The sequence below is a fragment of the Lagenorhynchus albirostris genome, chromosome 19, assembly GCF_949774975.1.
Source record: "Lagenorhynchus albirostris chromosome 19, mLagAlb1.1, whole genome shotgun sequence".
In the NCBI taxonomy this organism is placed as follows: Eukaryota; Metazoa; Chordata; class Mammalia; order Artiodactyla; family Delphinidae; genus Lagenorhynchus; species Lagenorhynchus albirostris.
This window is the reverse complement of record NC_083113.1, coordinates 60,227,729-60,250,612: the sequence shown is the minus strand read 5'-3', so window position 1 is coordinate 60,250,612 and position 22,884 is coordinate 60,227,729. Positions and strand designations below refer to the sequence as shown.

Below are 22,884 nucleotides of genomic sequence, written 5' to 3'. Positions count from 1 at the left end.
TGACGGGCACGCATCTCTCTGCGCGGTGCCCGGCCTCCACCCCGGACGGAGGCAGATCCCACCGCCACAAAGATCTCCCTGCACAGCCTCGTCCCCTCCTCGCCACTCGCGTGTTCTCCTTCCCAGAACTGTCATTTACACGGTCTCATATAAATTGAAGCAGACGGCCTGTAACCTTTTGAGGCTGGCCTTTTCACTCAGCATAAACCCCGAGACCCAGCCAGGCAGTCGGGCATAACAACAGCGAGCGTCTCTTCACTGCTGCCTGGTACCCCCATGAGAACACATCAGGGCGTAGGCACGCACCCACCGCAGAACACACGGCCTCTTTCCAGGTTTCAGCTGTTACAAGCGAGTGAACACTGGTGCACGCGTGTTTTGCGGACACCGGGTCAACGTGCCGTGTGTGTCCAGCGTGTTCAGAGCCGGCCGAGCTGTCTCCCGGGAGGCTGCACGTTCTCCCTCTCCCGCCGCAGGGGGTCAGGTTCGCTTCCCCTGCTGCTTCACAGATGCGTCATCACAGCTGCTTCACTCAAATCAGAGTCCACGTTCACGCACAGACCTGGGATCCAGTCTCTTCACATCCTCCCCACGTCTGCTCTTGCCACTATTTTGAATGAAGTGAGAGGAATGACTCTACCTTCAGGTATGAGTGCTCAGCTAAGTAACAGGGACGTGTGCGTGAGGAGGACAGAGTCGTGGACCAGCAGCCGGGGGCCGAGAACATGCTCTCCAGAGGCGCCCGGCTGGGCTCACGCAACGCTGAAGGCTCAGCGCAGGAAGGACAGCACTTCAACAAGAGGTGCTGGAGCGGCTGGACGTCCACACACAAAGTGAGCTGTGACCAAGCCTCACACCTCACACAGAAATTCACTTAACACGGGTCACAGACTAACACGGAAAAGGCCGTGTGAGCGCTACCTGCGGTTTCCTCTTTTTCCTTAATTAATTTTCGCTTTCTTAATGAAGTATAGCTTATTTATAGTGCTTCAGGTGTAGCACTGAATCACAGCGCAGTGATTCAACTATTCTTTCGTATATACGTATACATATTCTTTTTCAGATTCTTTCCCATCAGAAGTTGTTACAAGATGCTGACTACAGCTCCCTGCGCTGTACAGGAGGTCCTTGGGGGTTAGGTACCCGGGCCTTTCTACAGACTCCAGGCGGAATCGAGGCCACGGGGGTGTGGACGGAGACGCCCACGGTGGGGGGCGAGGAGCGAAGGCCTCCTTGCGCCCACTGGGCTGTGAGAGGGAGCGCAGGCGCCCCGCCCCTGCCGGCTTCCCACTGCGGCACCAGGTCTACTGCATGCTCTGCACTTGGTGCATGCGCTGCACTTGGATGAGCAGACACTGCTCCTCCCTGAGGGGTGACAAAGGCTCCTCAATGCTCAGCTGTGTCTGTGCACAAAGGCCCGCGGGCGGCGGTCCAGCCCTGCCAGGGCCTCTGAGGGGTGCTCCACGGCCTGGGGGGCGGGTCCTGGGGGGCCCACGGCTGCAGCAAAGCCGGTGGAAGCTGTTCCTCTCCTGGCGGCACAGAGGGGCCCGTCAGAGAAGGCGCCAGCTGGGAACGCTTCCTGGGGGTGCACATCACCCGGAAGGGTGGTCTCTGGCTTCAAGCGCAAAAAGCAGCAGGAGCAGAGAGAGGGGGGTACTGCTCCCGGGGCCCAGGTGCTCGGCCACAGCGGGCCACGAGGGAGCCCCACCGTCACGCACACACGGTCACAACTATGGGTGAGGTCGCGCATCAGCCTTACTCGACACGTCAGGAAACCCCGGCTCGGAGGACGGGAGGGGAGGAGGGGCGCGCACCCCGCCGCGTCCCCCCATGGCCCACAAGCCCCCGGGGCCAGCACTCGGGCGGGCGGCCGCAGGACAACGTGAGTCTGGCACGGCCGCCAGGGCCGTGGAGCTTGACGGTGGCTTCCAGACACGCTCCGCCGTGTCCCGCGGCATCACCAAGGTTCCCCACGGCTGAGATGCAGCACTTCCGACAGCACGCTCATCAGACCCCGCGACGGGGTTTCTGGAGACTCGGAGTCTAACTTGCAGACGACCAGACGGGGCGCTCAGGGTCCAGCTGCTCACAGCCCAGCACACGGGGAGGGGCTGCTCAGAGCGGGGAGCAGCGGGGGTGGGTGAGGGGCCAGAGGAGGGCCCATCTCCAGGGAGCGACCCCCAGAGCTTCATCTCAGCTGCACAGACACCGAGTTCCCAGGCATGTCCTCCCCAGGAAGCTTGCTCCTCAGACCCTGACCACGGGGCAGAGTCCCTGAGCCATCCTGACGGACACCCGGACGAGAGGGAGACGCAGGTCGCCAGGGGCAGCTCCAGACGCAAACCATCCTCAGGACCTAACGAGGCAGCCCTTTCCTCTGCCGTGAGAAACCACACTTTGATTTCTCACACATCTGAAAAGATGACGAAATGCCTCCCCTGCATCAGCGCCCGATCTGCCCAGCGCTGCAGGCCCGCGTCCCAGCACCAGAGTCGGGGCACGGGGGCACCGCCGTGCACAGTGATGCCACCAAGGCTGTTGAGCGGCTCCTGCCACACACGCGGGGCTCAACCTCACTCGGAGGACACAGCAGCCTCACAGGGGGCATCCTTTCCAGGGCCTGGCCTGGAAGAAGTGCCACAGTCACGAGGACAAGGACATAAAGACAGGCCCAGGCTGGAGACCAAGGAGACAGGACAAGTAAGCAACGCGAGGCTGGGCTGGACCCTGGGCCAGAAAGGGCACATCTGCAGGCCAGAGGCAGCTGCTGGCCACCTGTGTCAGGCCTCATCCACGTCGGCCTCTGGGCTGCGTGGGGAAGGGAATAGTCATAGGAACTCTGACTGCTTTTCCATTGTTTTTGTAAGTCTGAAACTCTTTGAAAATGAGAGGCTAAATAAAAAAGTTTCACCCTTAGCCACACACAATCAGATTCCACTGCCCACACGCTGGCCACCAGATCCACCATCCCAAACGCTGAGAATACTTTAAAGAGGAACATAAATACACGAATAGGGACTTCCTGGTGGTCCAGTGGGTAAGACTGCGCTCCCAATGCAGGGGGCCTGGGTTCGATCCCTGGTCAGAGAACTAGATCCCTCACGCACGCCACAACTAAGAGCCCACATGCCGCAACTAAGACTGGCGCAGCCAAAATAAAAGATAAATATTTTTTAAAAGACACAAATAAATGGTTCTCTTAGACGAAAACTACTTTGAGAAAAAAGTGTTTTCCTTACCTACAATACCTAAAACAGCACTGGAATTCTGATGAAAGAAAAATTAAAACTGGGTCCTACGCGGCTGGGACTTGAAAAGAGATCTGTGTGCCCATGTTCACAGCAGCATCATTCACAACAGCCAACAGAGTCCATCGAGAGACGAGCGGACAAGCCAACCGTGGTCCATCCGCACCTGGGAACATTACTCAACCTTAAAAAGGAAGGGAATTCTGAGACTTCCTGGCGGTCCACTGGTTAAGGCACTGTGCTTCCAATGCAGGGGGTGTGGGTTCGATCCCTGGTCAGGGAGCTAAGACCCTGTGAACCTTGAGGACATGATGCTGAGTGAAATAAGCCAGTCACAACAGGACAAACCCTGTACGTTCCCACTAAAATCAGACACCGATGGGAGGATGGTGGGGCCAGGGGCTGGGGGAGGGGAGAATGCCGAGTCGGTACTTAATGGGGACAATTTGTGTTTGGGAAGATGAGAAAGGTCTGGAGACGGATGGTGGTGACGGTCATACAACAATGGGAATGTACTTACTGCCACTAAACACTGCATTTAAAAATGGTTAAAACGGTAAAATTTATGTTTCATATATTTTACCACAATGAAAACAAACACAATATCTACACACACGCGCGCGCGCACACACACACACACACACACACACACTCCAAAGAGGATCTTACAGGAGTAGCTCAAAAAAAACCAATTCCGTTAAAAAGAAAAAGAAATTGTGTGGAAGCCAGTCCACAGGTCATCTCAAGGGCAGCAGACACAGCACCCCCGGCCGTGCATCTGAGGCACCGGCCGCACCCACGCCGGGCACAGAGACTCTCACAGCAGCAAGACTCCCTGGGCTCCTCTGAGACTGACCACCACCGTCGTGACCCAGCCCGACACGGCATCCCCACCTTTCTTCCTTTTTCTTTCTGAACTGCTGCCCTGACTTTGGGAAAGTGAAAGCTGTGTTTCTGGTGATCACCTGCCGGAGGAAGAGTTCCCAGTGCTGACAAACCCTCAGGGCGCACGAGCAGCCCTGCGACCCGGCCCGAGCAGCGCTCACCGTCCATCTCCACCAGCAGCTGGTTGAGCGTCTGCTCCTCCTCCGTGTTGGAGAAGCCGGACACGGTGGTGGAGCGCCTCTTGCCCACGGCGTCGATCTCGTCGATGTACACGATGCAGGGGGCCCGGGCCCGGGCTTCCTTGAAGAGGCTCCGCACACGGGCCGCGCCGAGGCCTGAGGACACAGGGGATGGGGAAGCGGGCAGGTCAGGGGCATGGACCCTGCTCTCGGGGAAGCCCCAGCAGGCGGACCCTGCTGCACGTGTGCCGGCCCACTCCCTCCTGGACCCCCCAGACCACGGCTCCCCAGAACGTCAGCGCCCCGTTCCCTCCACGCCCACGACCCCCTAAGGCAACCAGCCACTGCAGAAGGAGTGCGCCCTGGACACATGGTCAGGGGGCCCACCTCCAATGACCTCTACGAACTCCGGGCCAGCCATCGCGAGGAAGGGCACCTGGGCCTCCGTGGCCACCGCCTTGGCCAGCAGCGTCTTCCCACAGCCGGGGGGGCCGAGCAGCAGTGCGCCCTTCGGGACCTTGGCTCCGAGCTGAAGGAAGCGCTCTGGGCTCTAGAAAAGCAGCAGAGGACACGCACTGACCCCCGGCGCTCCAGAGAACCTTCGGGACATGACTGTCGGGGGCCTCGGGTGATGTCCACGTGGCTCTGGGAAAGCAGAGTGCTCTGCGGTGACGGGTGACAGGCAGCGCAGGGCACCGTGGTCACGGAAGCCACCACTTAGGTGCCGGCCAAGCAGGGGGCTCACTGTGTAGCGCGGCACCGGCCAGGCAGTCCGCCCTGCCCCCTGCGCCGCAACCGCCACCCACTCACCTTCAGATAATCCACAAACTCCTTAACCTCCAGCTTGGCCTCATGCATTCCCGCCACATCTTTGAAGCTGACTCCTTTCCCCGTCTTGCCATCCACAATCGTGAAGCGAGCCATTTTAAGCTGATTCTGGGCAGAAAGACAAAGGGCGGAGCCCTGTGCAGCCCAGTAGGACATGGCGGAGGAGCCCTGGGCGCCGGCTCACCTGCACGTCCTGCCCCACCATCCCCACTCACTCAGACGGCAGCTAAGGGCACGGTCCAGACACACGAGGGCGCTGACAGCTAGAAAGCCGCCCGGCGCCCAGAAATCTGCCTTAAAGGAAAACACTCCCCGTGTCAACTAGGTGACTCAACGTCTTTGCATGAGCCATCTTACTTCTCCGTGTGACCTTCCCCACTACCGTGTGACTTCTTTTTCTGATTATAAAAGTTATGTAACGACACGCAGTTCCGGGGAGTGGTGGTAAAAAAGTTGCTTGGTCAATTTCTGGAGCGCAATCTGGCTGGACAGACAAGCTCTTGGCGAGGAGCTCAACCTCGGCCACGATCTCCTTCAGGACAGGCTCAAAAGATGCAGCTGTGTGGGATTCACCCCAGCACTATCTAAATACAACGATAAACAGCCCACAGTGTGCAAGAACTACCAAACTGGCTGAGCCAGGTCCGGCGCACCCCACGAGACACCATGCTGCCGCTGACAGTGTGCGTGCACGGCCTGAGCTACCGAGGGCCCCAGTCCCGGGGGAAACTGGGGCGCTCTGTCCCCCCGGCCGGTTCCCAGGAGGGGCTCCTCCGCGGCCCTCTGCTGATGCGGCTGACAGGCCAGGTACGACTTGAGGGGGAGGGGAAGTGCACGTTACAGTGAATGCCATGACAACAGAAGAATACTTCTGAAGTCCATAAAGGTCGCCCTTTTCCAGACAACCTTTAAAGCTGTCTCGGCTAGCAGGGGAAACCCCCCAGAGAGCCAGGTCCAGCTGAGAGTGCAGAACGCAGGACACAGTGCAGCGGAAACCCCTGGGCTCGGCCACCCACGTGCCGGGAGCGAGGCCTCAGCTGGAGCCAGTGCGACGCCCCCCAGGTCAGCCAAGCGGAAGGAAAGAGGAGCTGCCGGACGACGTCCAGGCGGACGTCCACTGTGCACTCATCCTGCAGGTGACGGGAAAGGGTCAGCACAAACAGACGAACCCCAGGACCACAAGCTCGGGGAGACGGTAAGTACAACTTACAAAAGCACTGAATCCGCCTTCCCGTCCTGTCATTCCAGCCAGACGGAAAACATACCACAGGATGGCCAGGCCCACGGCTGTCATCCCCAGGGCGTAGAGGGCGCTAGCATGAGAGAGAAAGGGGGGCACAGCCTCAGGCCCGGCCGCCGGGCAGCCGACACACACGCCTCACACAGGCTGGGGCCCGCAGACGCTCCCAAGATGAGAAGGGCTCCCTCACTCTGAGATCAACCTGTGGAACCAGCACTGAAAACGGGTTTCCTTGTCCCATTCTCACCAACCCCTCCTCCTGCGCCAAGTGCTCCCGAAGCCTCAGACCCGGAGCACAGCAGCGCTGGGCACGCAGACCCTGACCGTGGCATGAAGCCAGAGTGCCCCCCGCCATCCAGAGCCCCGGGTAACTCATGCCTGCCGAGAGCAGCTCTTCACCTTCCACGTACTTTGTTTTCAAAAGTGGGCCGTCAATTTTGGTCACTAAGGCAAAATCGGTGGAACAGTGAAGAGAGAAAACCGTAGGGCATCACCCCCCAGATGAAGAGGGGGACCCATCCAGGTGTGCCCCCCCATTCCCTACAACAAGCAGAGGTGCAGCCTAGGGGCCCTGCACCCTCAGGAGCCAGAGGCTGTGGGACAGACACACAGCACTTCACAGTCGCCGCTGGTCACCACGAGGGGACGCAGACCTCTGCACACAGTAGCGTCCAGATACATGGCCTGTGACCCGCTGATGAATGTGCTCCCACCAAGGAGTCTGCAGGCCCTGCCACCCACAGGCCCTGCATGGTCTCTATGTCTCTCTTCAGCACGGAACCAAGAAGTTCCACTGGACACCCTGCTTCTCCCTTTCCTGCCTCACCTTCCTGTTTGCAGGCAACAGCAAACCCAACCTGGGCTGAATTCGGAAACACCACCCACAGCGGAAGTGGTGCCTAAAAGTGACTCCAAGCTGGCCCACCTCACGCCACCCCTCACGCGCCCGCCTCCCACGAGGGGCTCCAGCTCACTGCAGGCACAGCCAGTGTGAGATTTTTATTGGGGTTTGTTTCTCACATTACAAAGTCAAGCCTGGTTTAGTTTAGAGGCACACAGAAATGACCAACCTACTTTCCAAAGAATCCCGTCCGCTTATAGGAAACCGGAATCCTGTCCTTGCCTTCGATATTCAGCTCATCCTCAGCTGCTCGAAGCTTCTCTTCAAACTTGTCGATATTTGCCACCTGCATTCGGTACATCAAGGCCAGCCGCTGGGGGCAGAAAGCAGAGGGACCGCGAGAATGATGTACAGGTCAGACCACTGACCCTGAGGACAGAGAACGGTGCCCCAGCCACAGTGTGTGGACAACTGCAGGACTTCAGAAGCAGAGGCCTGCCACTCAGAGACCCTCTCCACGTCTAGGGAGTTTTCGTTCTCTCAAACACAATTACAGTGACACGTTCACGAAAAAACATTTTAAGCAAACGAAGGGCAGCACGTGCATCTTCAACTCAGCACCCGGGTCGCACTCCGCTTGAGGGCACAGCAGAGCGTCGGCAAGGAACCCGCAGTGCCGGACCAAACCCACAGTCACCCTGAGAAGGGTCCCTGTTTAACCATCGGCTGGATCTGACGTCAACCGAGTGCGCTCCTCCGTCCTCAGGCAGACGAGAGACTAAGGAATAGGGAGCAGGCGGCGTCTCCCGGAAGCTGGTGGGACAGTCTCATCACCTCCACCCCAGTCCCGCGTCAGTCATGGTTCTGGCAGCCGGGCCCATGCTTTCCAGAGTTAAACTGTTCCAGGCTCAGATTCTAAGCACACGCTCGGAATCTAAATGGAGCAACCAGATTTCCCCCGCTCTGAAGTCTCTTGAAAGGCTTGCGGGTCAGGCTCCACTTTGTGGGCTGAGAAGGCCAGATGGAGGGCACACAGGGGACCCACCAGTCACAACCAAGCTTTGCACTGGAACGCCTCTTGGCCTCAGTGGCTGGATTAACCTAACGCACCCCAAACCCTTGGTCTGAACTTCATCGATCCTTGATCACTCAAACAGCTGCCCTGGCCAATTTGGATGCAAGGGAGAAACGTAGACAGGACCCTCTTTCTATTTCAACCTCCAAAGGCAAAAGGCGTGACCCCAGAAGCCCCCCCAGCCCCGCGCCTTGGGAAGCCTTGATCCCCGGGCCCCTGTCAGCCGCTGCAGCAGCAGCCAGGCCCCTCACCCTGGGGCCGGCCGCGGCCACCATTGCCCCTGGCGTCGCAAGCGCACTGCAATTTCACTTCTACCATCCCCCCAGCTGTGCAGACGGAGAGGCTCGCAGGGCTGGGCTGCACCCATGGGCGCTTGCTCGGGCAGGATGAGCCCCCTCACCCCAGCACCCGCCCAGCCCAGAAGCACAGCGGCGCCCGGGGCGCCCGCGGGGCACGCTCTGGGGCACCGTGTGAGTGAGCCATCAGGGAGCAGGCACTCCGCCCACAGGAGCAAACCTGGGCTCCCGCGAGCAGAGCGAGCGCAACCAGAAAGCCCTGTCTCCTGGCGTGGAGAAAGGTGCCTGCTTTTCCCACTGTCTAAACTGTTAACAGAAGACGGGAAGGATGCTAAAGTCAGGATCCTTGATTGGATCCTGGATTAAAAGTATTAGCACAAAAGGCTCTCAGGCCAGTATAGAGGCACCTGGGAAACACAAACAGGGTAAGTGTGTTAGAAAATATTCTGGGGGACTTCTCTGGTGGTGCAGTGGATAAGACTCCACACTCCCAATGCAGGGGGCCCGGGTTCGATCCCTGGTCGGGGAACTAGATCCCACATGCATGCTGTAAATAAGAGTTCACATGCCGCAACTAAGGAGCCCGCCTGCCGCAACTAAGACCCGGTACAACCAGCTAAATAAATAAATAAAATATTAAAGAAAAAAGAAAATATTCTGGTATGGATGTCACCTTTCCAGGGCCTCAGGCTGGCGTCGTGTTCCTGGGGGTAAATGAGAGGGGTCGGAGATGGGAAGGCAGGCGGGACAGTGACTCCTCCTCACAGGAGGGTCTACACAGCAGCTCTCCTTGCGCCCACCCACCTGCTTTGCTGGGCGTGTCTCCCCCTCCCTGACGCCCAACCCTCTACCTGGCACAAGCCTGCAGCCTCCCCTCCCCCTCGCAGGGCCCCTCTCCTCCGCCCCCTTTCTTTCCTGCTCCTGCCCAGGGCCGGCCCTTGCCCACTGGTCTCTCAGCCACCTACTCCGGCCCCAAGGGCTTTCCACCAGCACAGCCCCAGCCCCTCCCTCCCCCACCTGCTGGGCTCCAGCCAGCCACACGCGGCCAGAGCCTGGACGCCCGCTGCCCCCTCTCCCTCAGCCCAGAGCCCCCGTCGCCCTCCCACCTCCTCTCTGCACAGACCCCGCTGGGACCACACTGCCTCGCCCCCTTCTCAAAGCCTCCAGGCCTCCTCCTTAAATCAAGACACTCACAGCTTGCTCTAAGCAACCCCGCCAGGCCCGGTACTCACAGGCCGCCCGAATACCACGGCGCCGGGGTGCAGGTACACCTCCACCACGTCGCTCTCGGGCACCACCTGCACCCGCTGCACCTCGCCCTTGGCCAGCATCTCGTGCACGAAGTCGCTCCAGGAGATGCTGCCGCCGCTGGAGCCGAGTGCGTTGAGCAGGCTCATGACCACGGCGATGACAAAGAGCGTGCGCAGCCGCTCGCGGTACATCTGGTCCTCGCGCTCCCGGCGCCGCCGCGCCTCTGTGGGGTGGGGGGGGCGGGTGTAAGACCAGGGTGGAGTCCCCGCCCCCCACGTCAGGGGGCTCGACGTCCCCGCGCCAGTGTAGCCGATGCTTCAACACAGTGACTCCTTACACGCCGTTCAAGGTCACCAACATCCCATTCCTGGGGTCCCACCTGCTGGGATAACATGAAACCATTTTTAAAGTCAAAAGCCTCCCAGGACCAGCGCAGCTCCACAGTGGCGCCACATCTCACTGACAGCACATCTGCCCCACTACGACCCTCGCTGGCCTTCCAGGCTCGACCAGATACCGACCCAGCCCCGGTGCTTGTGGCTCACGCCCAGGTCCCTGTTAACAACAACCTCTCCACCACCACCTGCCCTCCCCCCACACAACCACCTGGGACTGACACTCAAGCGAGCTGCACAGCATTCATCACAGAACACTGGACAAACAGCACACTTCGAAGTGTAAAACAGTCTGGAGACCCGCTCTTTATCAGAACCATGAGATAAATTCCCCGGATTCACACCTGACATAGGAGCTCCTGGGGGCGGCACCTCCCTCCAGCGCACAGCACAGTTGGGAAAGAGTCCCAGCAAAGGCAAGGCCACAGTGCTCCTCCCACCAATCACACGGGGGCAGGGGCTGCGTCTTACTGACACGGTGCTGTCCCAGCACTTCACATGGTCTCACTAGCCCACCGCCCCCAGGAGCCCACCTCCCCAGTCCTTGCACCCACCGGACACCTCATCCACACCCCAGGAGGCCCTGGAACAACCCGGCCTCGCTCACCTGTGCAGGGTGGGCCCATCCTTCCTAACACTCCACGCAGCTTTTGCAAGACCTGCAGTTAACAACGCCTTTTGAGAAATGCGTGTACAATTCTTCACCAGCTCTGCCCAAGACAGACCTGTCTCAGCAACCAAAGCTTCCACCGTTCACTCACCCTCCCCAGAGGCCATGCCGGCACACACAGCAGAGCTGGCCATGGTCACCTCTCCAAGGACAGACTGTGGAGGGACTCAGGGCCCCCTGCCCTCTGCACAGCCTGGAGGTGCAGCCACCCACACATACCACCTGCTTCTCCAACGGGCGGCCTGGAAGAATTCGAAAGCATTTTAAATCGGTTTAGAAACCTGAAGCCTGAGGGACTTCCCTGGTGGTCCAATGGCTAAGACTCCGCGCTCCCAACACAGGGGACTCAGATTCCATCCTGGTCAGGGAACTAGATCCCACATGCTGCAACTGAAGATCCCGCGTGTCGCAACTGAGACCCGAAGCAGCCAAATAAATATTTAAAAAATAAAAAATAAATAAAAGGAAAAAGCTGAAGCCTGAGAGACCGTCACAGCAGCCATTTTGAAAACACGAAGGTACATTTTAGGTATCACCCCATCTTACGATAGCTTACGACAGTGTATCCGATATTTCAAGCTCATAAAGGTGACCACTTGTGATTGTGGACAGCAGATTCATGTTCTCAGGTGAGAAGCCGTCTCTCTCAAATATTTAACCTTCAGCCTTGCTAACAACCCAGTGGGGGGCAACCAACCCTGGCAGCCGTGCTGCCCCACAGCCCTGCCGCGCCAGCCTGAACTGGTTGAACTAGTTCTGTTTCTGAAACTTTAACATAAGGAAGCCAAATGTAACAAAACATGTATCCGTAGTACTGACCAGGTATGAGATCATGAGGGCCGCTCCAAGAAGGACAACGGGAAAGCAGTAAGGGAAGATACGGAAGTGAGACGTAGGATGGGCTAAGCAGATGGAAGCTTCCTGAGCTCTAGGAGATGAAACGAGATCTGACCCTGAGACTCTACAGAGAAAAGGCATGTGAACACCCTGGGCAGAAAGGACATTCCCTCCACTCCGAAGGCCCCGTCTCCTGCCCACCAAGTCCATCATCCCCACAGACTCGGGGACACGAGGCTGCCGACTGGCGCCTCTGCCTGTGCCCTGTCTGCGGGGGGTGAACCCGCCTTCGTGAGCACAGCTCCTCCCACCGGCTGCTCCTCGTATATCCAGCTCACGGAGAGCTGAGGGTCACCTCAAAATCTCTACTGCCTGGGGCACCCAGGAAAGGCTGCTGCCTCCTAAGCCGTTAGACTGTCTACCCGCTGGGCAGCAGCCTGCGGGACCGCTGGAAAACTATGGTCCCACGAGTCCTTCTTGGGGGTCGGAGGATGTCAGCTGCTGCGGTGAGTCACCTGAACCAGCCACCTGAAGACAAATGAACGAGTGACGACGCTGCTGAACGTGCAGGAGACCACGGCAGGAGCCCTCCAGCTGTTCACCCCAGCCGTGAGCACTGTGCCATGAACGCTGGGAGGATGCGGCGATACCCCGGCTCTCGTTAATACCACCACGGGGCTGGTCCTGACCCTCAGCCCGGAGAGAAACCTGAAGATGGAGACGAGGTGCACCTCACAGAGGATAAAGGGGCACCGTCCACAAAACGTGTTCTGGAAATGCCAGCCATCGCTGTTCGTTAACCTTTCACGACGAGGTAACTGTAGGCGCCACGTACTCGTGAGAAGTAACAGAGGCCCCTCTTCCGTGTCTACTGGGCTCAGGGCCTTCCAACAGTCAATCTGACAACACCGGGAACCACATCACAACCCAAACGTGGACAATACTGACACAGCCACCCCTGGCGACCGCGCTCCTGTGTGGCCCCAGTTCTGTGCAATTTCACCACAGGCCAACGCCTGCGTATCCGTCACCAGTCAAGCCGCGACAACTCCATCGCTCCAGCCGCTAATCTGTGCTCCAGCTCTGTAATCTTGGGTTTGGAGAAGCGAACGTATATAATCTCTCAGGACTGGCCTTTCTCATTCAAGGCTCTCAGAGGGCAGGTCTGAGCGGGACGCTGGGCTGTGCTGCCTGCATGCAGTCCACAGAGCTGAGAGCTCACGGGCCAGTCAATTCCCTCACAGTCCAGAAGATGCCCTCATGGAAAAAAAACCTTTGGTTTAGCAAGCAATTATCGTCTAATGCAAATATAACGGACATGAACTTTATCCCGCTTTCTAGAGGCAAGCTACAGTTCACCCCAAAATGAACAAATATACAACCAGCACATGAAGGAGGCGGGGAGGCGCAGACCCGGCCCAGGGCCGCCACCTCATCGGGTGTGCGCCAGGCGTGCAGGTGTGTGGCACGGGCGGAGGGAAGGAGCCGGCGCGACCCGTTCTCCAGACTGACTCTGCCTCTGGTCCCCGGCGCTACAGTGCCCCATGGTAACTTGCGATGGGATTCAGCGGGGGGAGCACGTGTCCGCAGCCACGGCAGGTTAGAAGCTGCAGAAAGAAAGTGGCCATGGCCACTCCTCCCAGAATCAGTATCCGCAGGACCATGCACCAGCTTGAGCGATGGGACACGGGCCAGGCAGACGCAGAAGCTGCTCCGGCCCACCTACCTTCTCCTTCTAAGAAAAGGCTTTACCCGTTTCAAGTTAAGGAACGGTCCTCTCTGTTTTCTCCTAATTCTTTTCCAATTCTGTTTTTTAAATTTAATGATTCAATCCACTCAGAATTTATGTTGGTATATGAAATGAGAGTCTAATTTAATCTCCTTCCAAACAACTAAGCAACGGTTCCAAACCATTTCTCATACAATCCACCCTTTCTGCCACCGTGTGAAATGCCACTTTAGTTACTTGCTAATTCTTAGACAAACTAGACTCTGCTTCTGGATTTCCTACTTTGTTCCATTAAACTACATGTTACTGGACCCAGCATTGACTTGTTGGGAGGAAACAACGTTCACATCTGCCAGTATCCGCCTCCTCAGGGTTTCTTTTCCGTATTTTCTCAGGAAGCAAAAGCCCTCACCTTCCTCCTCCAGCTCAGAACGTCTCTGAAATGAATGACACACTTGAAGACACATCACATATCTCAGAACATGAAGACACATGTGTTCAAACAATCAGCTTTAAAGGAAAACTATGATCTCGGTGATAAACTACAAGTTATTACTATTAAAGTGCTACTTGCCAAACGCCGAGCAGAGGGCACCTGACTGGGACCTCCTTCAACAGTCAGGTGCCTACAAACCTCAGGGAAAGCTGGGACTGCCAGCACTACACCCCAGGAAGGGAGAAGAAGGAAAATCTACAAAGTAAATTCACATGGAAACGTGTGGAGTAAGAGACCTGGAACTGCTGACAAAACCAATGAAACTGTAGGAAAAATATAAAAACATAGTATCAAAAAAAATTGTAGGAGGGAATTCCCTGGCCCTCCCAGTGCAGGGGCCACTGGTTCGATTCCTGGTCTGGGAACTAAGATCTCACATGCCGCACGGTGCGGCCGGGGGGGCGGTAAAAAAAAGTAGGCAAAATAAAGAAAAATACCTATGGTCAAAGGTCATGCAGTGAAATGCTTAAAAATGCATGGGGGGGGACTTCCCTGGTGGCACAATGGTTAAGAATCCGCCTGCCATCGCAGGGTACATGGGTTCGATCCGTGGTCCGGGAAGATCCCACATGCCGTGGAGCAACTAAGCCCGTGTGCCACAACTACTTAGCCTGTGCTCTAGAGCCCGCAAGCCACAACTACTGAGCCCATGAGCCACAACTACTGAAGCCTGCACGCCTAGAGCTCGTGCTCCACAACTAGAGAAGCCACTGCAATGAGAAGCCCACGCGCTGCCATGAAGAGTAGCCCCTGCTGGGCTTCCCTGGTGGCGCAGTGGTTGAGAGTCCGCCTGCCGATGCAGGGGACACGGGGTCGTGCCCTGGTCCGGGAAGATCCTACATGCTGCGGAGCGGCTGGGCCTGTGAGCCATGGCTGCTGGGCCTGCGCGTACGGAGCCTGTGCTCTGCAACGGGAGAGGCCACAACAGTGAGAGGCCCGCGTACCGCAAAAAAAAAAAAAAAAAAAAAGAGTAGCCCCTGCTCGCCGCAACTAGTGAAAAGCCCGTGCACAGCAATAAAGACCCAATGCAGCCAAAAATAAACAAATAAATAAAATAAAAAAGAAAAATACCCATGGTCAAAGGTCATGCAGTGAAATGCTTAGGAATGCATGGGGGTGGGGTGGGGAACTTTCCTGGTGGTCCAGTGGTTACGACTCTGCATTCCCAATGCAAGGGACCCAGGTTCGATCCCTGGTCAGGGAACTAAATCCCGCATGCCGCAACTAAAAGATCCCACATGCCGCAACTAAGACCCAGCACAGCCAAATAAACAAATAAATTAAAAGAAAAAAAAAAAGAATGCATCGGGGTACTTCCCTGGTGGCGCAGTGGTTAAGAATCCACCTGCCAATGCAGGGAACATGGGTTCGATCTCTGGTCTGACAAGACCCCAGATGCCACGGAGCAACTAAGCCCGTGTGCCACAACTACTGAGCCTGCACTCTAGAGCCCGCGAGCCACAGCTGCTGAGCCCACATGACACAACTCCTGAAACCCGCGGGCCTAGAGCCCATGCTCCACAGCAGGAGAGGCCACCTCAATGAGAAGCCCGCTCGCCGCAACTAGAGAAAGCCTGTGCGCGGCAATGAAGACCCAACACAGCCAAAAATAAATAAATAAATTTATAAAAAGAAAAAAACAAGAAGAGCCAAGTCCCCTGGGGGCTTTCCCCCGGGGTGATGATGAAGGAGGCCTGCAGCACACACACTGCCTGAGCCTGCAGCCAGGAGGTCGACAGCCAGAAACGTCTAATCTGAACCCAGTCAAGGGCACTATGGGAGTCGAGACCAATGGAAAGTTACAGCTCCTCTCAAGGTAAACGAAGGGGCCGCCAGCGAAGGATGGACATGAGCATCAGGAAAACGCAGCCCCTCCTAGAAAGTCGAGCACAAGGGGCTTCACCCCATAACCAGGGGGCTCTGGGGCCGAACCTCCAGACCCCCAGCTCCTGAAGACATTTCTGGACCAGACTAGGGAGGAAGGTCCTCCCCACGGTTACCAAAACCTGGTCGGGAAGCCGTCTTGTTCCAACTAAGCTGCCAGGGTGGCTGCGCCCTTCTGGAAAGATGAGGCCTGGGGAACGGGACCAGTCTGTGTGCAGCTCTGGTGACAGGCCCAGGGTCCGATAAAGAAAGCGTTTCTCAGGCTGCCGTCCCCCCTGAGGCGTCTGGGGCTCACAGGAGCCTGGTTCTGAGCATGGCTGGCCTTTGGGTAAAGTACCTCCTCCAGGGCCCCCGGGCCTCGGGTCCCGCACAACCCTCTGCAGCCACGTCAAAATCAGCGCCACAACCCCACGCATGTGTCCCTCCCTGGACCAGGCAAAGAGCAGGCATCCAGCGTCCTCGTATGTAGAAAGGGCCAGTGACAGGGTCACTCTGAAGAGAGAGTGCACAAATCACTGAGCACAGTGCTGGGCACGCTCCAACCATTCCTAAGGCCTAGCTAGTTCCATGTGTATCAGCTGCCTGCAGCCAGCTGTCATCTTAGAGGTCAATTCAGTCCAAAGTTCCCTTTTCATTTCCCTCCCCTTCACACAATCATCGAGTCCTAATTCCAGAGTCCAGAGGAGACTTGCAAGTGAGTTCGCTGTGCCCCGGGGCTTGGGGCCCCACTCCTTCCCCAAGGTCATGCCCCGTACCATCCTGTCCTCTGGGGCTGCTCCTCAGGCCTGGAGGCAGTGCCAACACCAGTCAGGTGTGCACGAGAGCAGGGCTTCGGCCGGGGAGTCCTGGAGCCTTCCTCCCCCAGAGCTCTGAGTCCAGGGCGGATCCAAGGTCCACCCTCTCCACACAGAGCACAGCAGCCCCACCCGCCTTCAGGTACCCTGAACAAGGGACACAGGTGCTGATGATGCCGTCCCTAAAAGGATGGGCAGGAAGAATCCAGCAACTGCATTAGGGACGGGGGGCAGGTGTGATCTCAGGATGGGCTTCCTATTCCTTAGACTAGAGCACACATGTGCAGGCAGCGCTTAAGATCTCATGGATATACCTTCGTCATCTTCAGGGCTCCTCCCCTTGGCTTTATCGCTGCCTTTAGTCTTCTGCTTCCACCCTGAGGTGTTAAAGTAGTGCATGCCTCCTGCGAGGAAGAGGGAAAGTGTTTAACAACAAGCAGGCTTGCAACTACAGGGGAACCCTCAGGAGAAGGGGTATTCCCAGACAACCAAAACAAAACAGAAGCTATCTGAAAGCTACGTGCACAGGATCTAGAAGCTGGGGTAATCATTCTTACTCTAATAGCTACTCATTGTAAACAATGAACTACTTCAACTGAAGTAAGTATTTCTGTAATTTAAATGAGCCAACGTGAGGGAACAAAAATGATGAACACAGGGCTTCCCTGGTGGCGCAGTGGTTGAGAGTCCACCTGCCGATGCAGGGGACGCGGGTTCGTGCCCCGGTCCGGGAAGATCCCACATGCCGCGGAGCGGCTGGGCCCGTGGGCCACAACAATGTCCCCTGCGTTGGCAGGCAGATTATCAACCACTGAGCCACCAGGGAAGCCCTTGACATGCAGTCACTTTAAATGAATTTAAACAAATGAACAGCGGGAAGCGGCTTCCGCACGATGCAGCAGCAGCGGCCCCGGGCCACCACGTTCACCCAGACGCGCCCCGGACCGCTCCTCACACCAAAGGCTCTGACTTGTCCAAGGTCTGAACCAACCACTGCTTAAAACGGGGGAAAGCGTCTCACAACGTGACTGGCTGCACCTTTCTTCACACACATTAAGAGAATCACAAATAAAACTGCCTCGATGTCCACCTGACACGGGGGTGTCTGGAGGTGACGGCGGTGCCGCTGGGGGCACGTGTAGGCTGCCATGACCGGGGGTGGGTACGTATGCAGCAGTGGGAGATTTCGCCTTTTCCCTGTTCCAACTGAATAAAGGGGGGAGTAAAAGTACAGGTGTCAACCCTTATGGTCCTTTGACCTAAGATCAAAAGAGACAGCCGGATGCCACAAGATCTCAATAGACGGTGCGACTCCAGTGTAAAGGCACATTATCTGCAGGCTGTGTTTACTTGCCTTCTGTACGCAAGACATACACAGCCAGTTTGCAGCTCCTTACTAAACGTTCCTGGAGTTGGCTACAGCACGTGGAAAACCTTTGTCAAGCAGCCCAATTATTACCAGAATTAAAGAGAAAAAAGAGAGAGACAACTCAAAAGAAGCAAAAATGGCTTGTTCAGACCTCAGACAAATTTCCTCCTCATAAACCTCATCTCAGAGCATCTGAGGGCTCACAGCGAGTAGCAGCCGAAGGTCCTCTTCGCGATTTCGTTTTTCTGATGACGTCAAACAAGCAACATTCTCTGCATTTACTCACAAATGCCATAGGCTCTGCCTGTCACCTCTGTCTTCAAAAGATACACACCTAGGAGTTTCCAGAGTCCGACTGGATTCTGGACGAGATGCTGTTTCACCAACAATCTGCTGATCCCTTCAAATGTAGGGGTTAGCAGTCGCAACTGGAAACTCTGCAAAGAGCGATAGAGAGAATCAGTCCCACCAACACCACAGCACCCCAGGCAATGCAGACTAATTCCCTGCTGCACAGTCTTTCCTAAAAGCTCTGATATTTATTCACTTGTAATATTAACACCGTCCTGAAATGTGAAGCAATAGTCTGAGCATTACTGCAAAGTTTTAACATAACATCAAAAGAAAAAACAAACAACAACGTCAAAACCTTAAAAGCAGTGCTTGCTTCGGCAGCACATACACTAAAGTTGGAACGATACAGAGAAGATTAGCATGGCCCCTGCGCGAGGATGACACGCAAATTCGTGAAGTGTTCCATATTTTTTGGACTTGAGGACACGGGGAGGGGGAAGGGTTAGGTGGGACGAAGTGAGAGAGTGGCATGGACATATATACACTACCAAATGTAAAATAGATAGTTAGTGGGAAGCAGCCGCATAGCACAGGGAGATCAGCTCCGTGCTTTGTGGCCACCTAGAGGGGTGGGAGGGAGACGCAAGAGGGAGGGGATATGGTGATATATGTATACATATAGCTGATTCACTTTGTTATACAGCAGCAGCTAACACAACAATGTAAAGCATTATACTCCAATAAAGATGTTAAAAAATAGTTTAAAAAAACTAACTAAAATAAAATGGGGATGTTGATTAAAAAACAAAACAAAAAGCTTAAAAGCAAGCGAGCAAGTCAAAGAAATGCTGAACTCAAGGTGCGGAACACTGGCTGCCATTCTGTGAGCCGAGGCTCACAACTGTCCTGCAGGACCCAAGGAGCAAAGGCCACAGTGGCTGCCTAAACCCTTTGCTCCCCACAACTGCAGACGACTATTCCTTGTAGAACGTTCCCAGGTAGTCCACCAGTTTCCCGCCTGAATGTGTTTTATGTTATGGTCAACGGTGCATCTTAATTTCTTCTATATCTGTGGCGGCAATTTCTTCATTTCTGTTTTATTTACTTATTTATTTTTAATTTTTTTCCCCTTAGTTCATCCTTGGTCTGCTGTTATTACAGAGAAAAGTAACTCCTTACTAAAGGAGTACGTTACATGTAATTTCCTGTTAGCAGCAGGTTAAAAATTCCTCGTCCATACAATTACTGTCCCATTTAATTAATACCACTATTCTTGGCTCAGTGATGACCAGGAGGCATATAAGGGAGGACCATAGAGTGTGGACTGGGCCCAGTAACTGAGAAACGTCAGCGTGTTAGATCGAGTGGGGGGAAAAAAGTCATTCTTCAAAGTCAGCTCTAAACACTGCTTGTTTAAACCAGATGACTTTGTTTAATTACTATTATAGCCACTGGTGAATTATCTGTTTAGACTTAACAAGTATGTGTGAATTGCCTACTTCAGTCCTTATTTATTTTCATAGAATAATCAAAGAATCTGATTAAAAATAATAAATTATGATTTTCCTTCTCAATAGAACTAAACAGCAAAAACAAAAACAAGTGTAATGCAGCTATAGTTGTCCTCAGACTCAGGAAATGTGGCCAGGAATCTAGAATAGGATTATGATATGAAATTGGTTCTCAAGTTATGGTAAAATACAATAACAATAATACATTATAACCTAAAATGTGAGAGTCGAGGTCCTAAGAGAGGGCTAAAAAAAATCGGCGAAAAAGGCTGATTTTTCAGCTTAGAACTTAGGGTCTTTGTTTTCAGAGTGAAATGTTAACATTAACAGTGCCTGGAACACACCCTTCACACAGAGGGTCTCTGAATTTGAATCCATAACATGTCAAGCTACACGACAAAAGTAAAACACAGTTGCAAGGTACTTTGCTCACACGAAAAACTTTCTGACAGCCCACTTCGAGCATCTGGAAGGTGCTGGAATTCATCTGGGTGGGATCTGATCTATATGAGCCAATAGTTCTCTGCCAGAAATTGATGAAACTCTTACTCGATTCAATTTCAAAACGCCAGGAAGACGGGCAGAAAATACCAACACATGAAACAAGGACTAGAAAAGTCCAAGCAGGAACTGTGCGGCCTCGCCCCCCGCCCCTCCCTCGGGCTGCCCGCCCGCCTCGGCCCCCGCTCCTCCCCCGGGGTGCCGGCCGGAGCGGCCTCTCGGACGACGAAGACCCGGCGGCGGGAGGGCATCTTCCCCACACATTACCTGCAGGACTCGGCCTTCAGGCCCGACGACACCCATGAGAGGCCTGTGGACAACATACGGCCACCTCCACCCGGTCTTGGCGGAGCTGCCTGTACTCCAGCCAGAGTAGGGGCCCCGCAGCCGCCCCGGCCCTGGCCCGGGACCCAGGCGGAGGGCCCGCAGCAGCAGACACGCAGCCGCCATGTTGACTCACAAGCGGCGCCTGCGCGGTCGGGGCCTCTTCGGGGCGCCTGCGCGGTCGGGCGGGGCGGGGTGGTGGTGGAGGGTTTCCTCCGAGCGCCTGCGCTGTCCGGGCCTCGTTGCGGCACCTGCGCGGTCAAGCTTGCCAAGCCTCAGTCCCCTGCTCGCGGATTCCGGCGCCGCACGCGGCCTCAGCGGCACCCCTAATCCGACTGGAGTTCTCTAGCGGTTTGAGGTGCCACCTTGTGCGGAGCGCCTCGAGTAGAGCTGAAGCCAAGGAGGGCATCGGAACGCCGCGCCGAGCCGCCGCTCCCGTAGGGACTTGGCGCAGCGGGTCCCGGGACTTCAGAGCGAGCGAGGGAGCCCGAGGGGCGCGGAGCGTGCGCAGATGGCAGGGCCGCCCGCGGCCCTGACCCCGACTTCGACCCTCAGACCCGGATCCTGACCCCGACTCCGACCCTCAGACCTGGACCCTAACCCCTACTCCGACCCTTGGACCCCGGCGCGGTCTGGGCGCGAAGAGGGTGCTGCCGAGGGGAGGAGGGCTTCGCTGGTCCGGGCTCTGGCCGCAGAGCCTGCCCGGGTGGTGCCCGGAGGGTCCTGCGGACGGAGCGGACGAGGAAGGGGCTTAGGGTAAGAGCAAGGACTCCAGCAGAGGGTATCTGAGCCCCCTGGCGCAGGCGGCTGGCAATCTTGGCCTACAGATGCTTAATTTTGGAGAGGTAACCATCTCGTCCACTGTTATTTTCTCCTGGAGGCAGGCTGACTCCCTCTGGAAGTCGTGCCCAGCTCTGGAGACCAGGATCACAGCCCGGGGGACTTAGTCCGCTCTATCCCTGGGAGGCGGGGTGGGGGTGGGGGGCTGTGGTTTTATCCCTGGGATTCCGGACCCCAGGGTCCCCGCCTCTTTCCCAGCCCCCCGGAGGTCTGGTGCTTGAACCCTTAGCCTTGAGACTGCTGATTGTGTTATGGTGACTTAAGTTTGTTTGTGTGTTTTTCCATAATCCCCAAATTCCTAAGGTCATTAGACGATAACCAGTCTTACTGAGGGCCAGCTAGTGCCTGACTGTGTATCAAACATTCTTTTAATCTTCACAAGTGTGCAAAGTAAATGCTTTTACATCTATTTTACAGATAAGGAAACAGACTCAGAACACTTCAAAGTAACCTTTCCAAGGTCACAGCTAAGAATTAATGGCACAGAGTTTCAGAGATGGTCTGACTGGTTTCAGGGCCTGTGCTCTTCGCCCTATGGCTGTAAAGGTCATATGTGTCCCCCCCCCCCCGTCGGTCCTGAAGCTGCAAAGGTTTAGGGACTTTTTTTTTAATGCAGCGTCCTGATTATAGGTCCCCCCTCTGGCAGCCAGGTTCTCGAGTGTGGTTGATTGTGGAGAGGGGGCTGCCCCTGTCCTGCACAGCTGGACTGCCTGCCTTCTCACTTTCTCTCTCAACGATCCATCCATCCTCCCCGGTGTCCTCCTTCACTGTTTCACTGTTTTTCTTTCACTGGTTAAACTGTCCCACCCACATTCTCCCGTCCACTCTCCCCAGACCAGTCCCGTAACCATGACCAGGCTTCCCAGTAGTTTCTGGCCCCCTTACACCCTATCAGAGCTTGTGCAACGCCGCCCTAACAGGAAGTGGCTGAGCCCCACCCTCACCCGGTTCCCTTCTCACCCAGCACAGAGAATTTGTGACTCACAGCCTCTAACAAATTTGAACGTGTTTCGGGAGAGTGTAAGATGCAGTCCTGTTAACACTGTTTGAAGTAAAAAGTGGTATTGGAATCTAAGCTCTTTGCAGGAGGTTCATTTGGAAGCAGTGCAGGGTGATAGCAGGAGCTGGGCTTTGGGAAAGTAGTGCGGGCTTCTGTCCTTCTGAGTCTGTGGCCTTGAGCAAGTGATTACCTTCTCCAAGCCTCAGTTTTCTCATCAGTAAAATGGAGATAAAGTTATCTGCAGAGTGAGGCTGATACTGGGTGTCCCACGGGGTTGTTGTAAAGATAAAATGCAATGAAAATACATGAAAGCGGCTCATCAGCTGGGAAGCCGTCCACATCCAGGATGTCGTGGGAAATGAGGTTCTGGGAAACATGAATTCACTCATCCAAACAC

General features: G+C 55.7%; 1 protein-coding gene and 1 non-coding gene across 2 annotated transcripts in view; one reads left to right on the top strand and one right to left on the bottom strand.

Moving 5' to 3' along the window:
• SPG7 (SPG7 matrix AAA peptidase subunit, paraplegin) overlaps positions 1–20,789 on the bottom strand; it is a 30,872-nt gene extending 10,083 nt beyond the window's left edge. The window contains 9 exon segments of the mRNA XM_060129686.1: positions 4,295–4,468; positions 4,700–4,862; positions 5,123–5,248; positions 6,351–6,453; positions 7,455–7,594; positions 9,825–10,066; positions 16,963–17,052; positions 18,352–18,454; positions 20,591–20,789. Of these exon segments, the coding sequence (XP_059985669.1) occupies positions 4,295–4,468; positions 4,700–4,862; positions 5,123–5,248; positions 6,351–6,453; positions 7,455–7,594; positions 9,825–10,066; positions 16,963–17,052; positions 18,352–18,454; positions 20,591–20,773 (1,324 nt within the window). The 5' untranslated portion in view covers positions 20,774–20,789.
• On the top strand, positions 18,677–18,783 carry LOC132510541 (U6 spliceosomal RNA). Its single transcript, XR_009537345.1, has one exon. It is a non-coding gene; the product is annotated as a U6 spliceosomal RNA (small nuclear RNA).
• Positions 20,790–22,884: the final 2,095 nt, after the last annotated feature.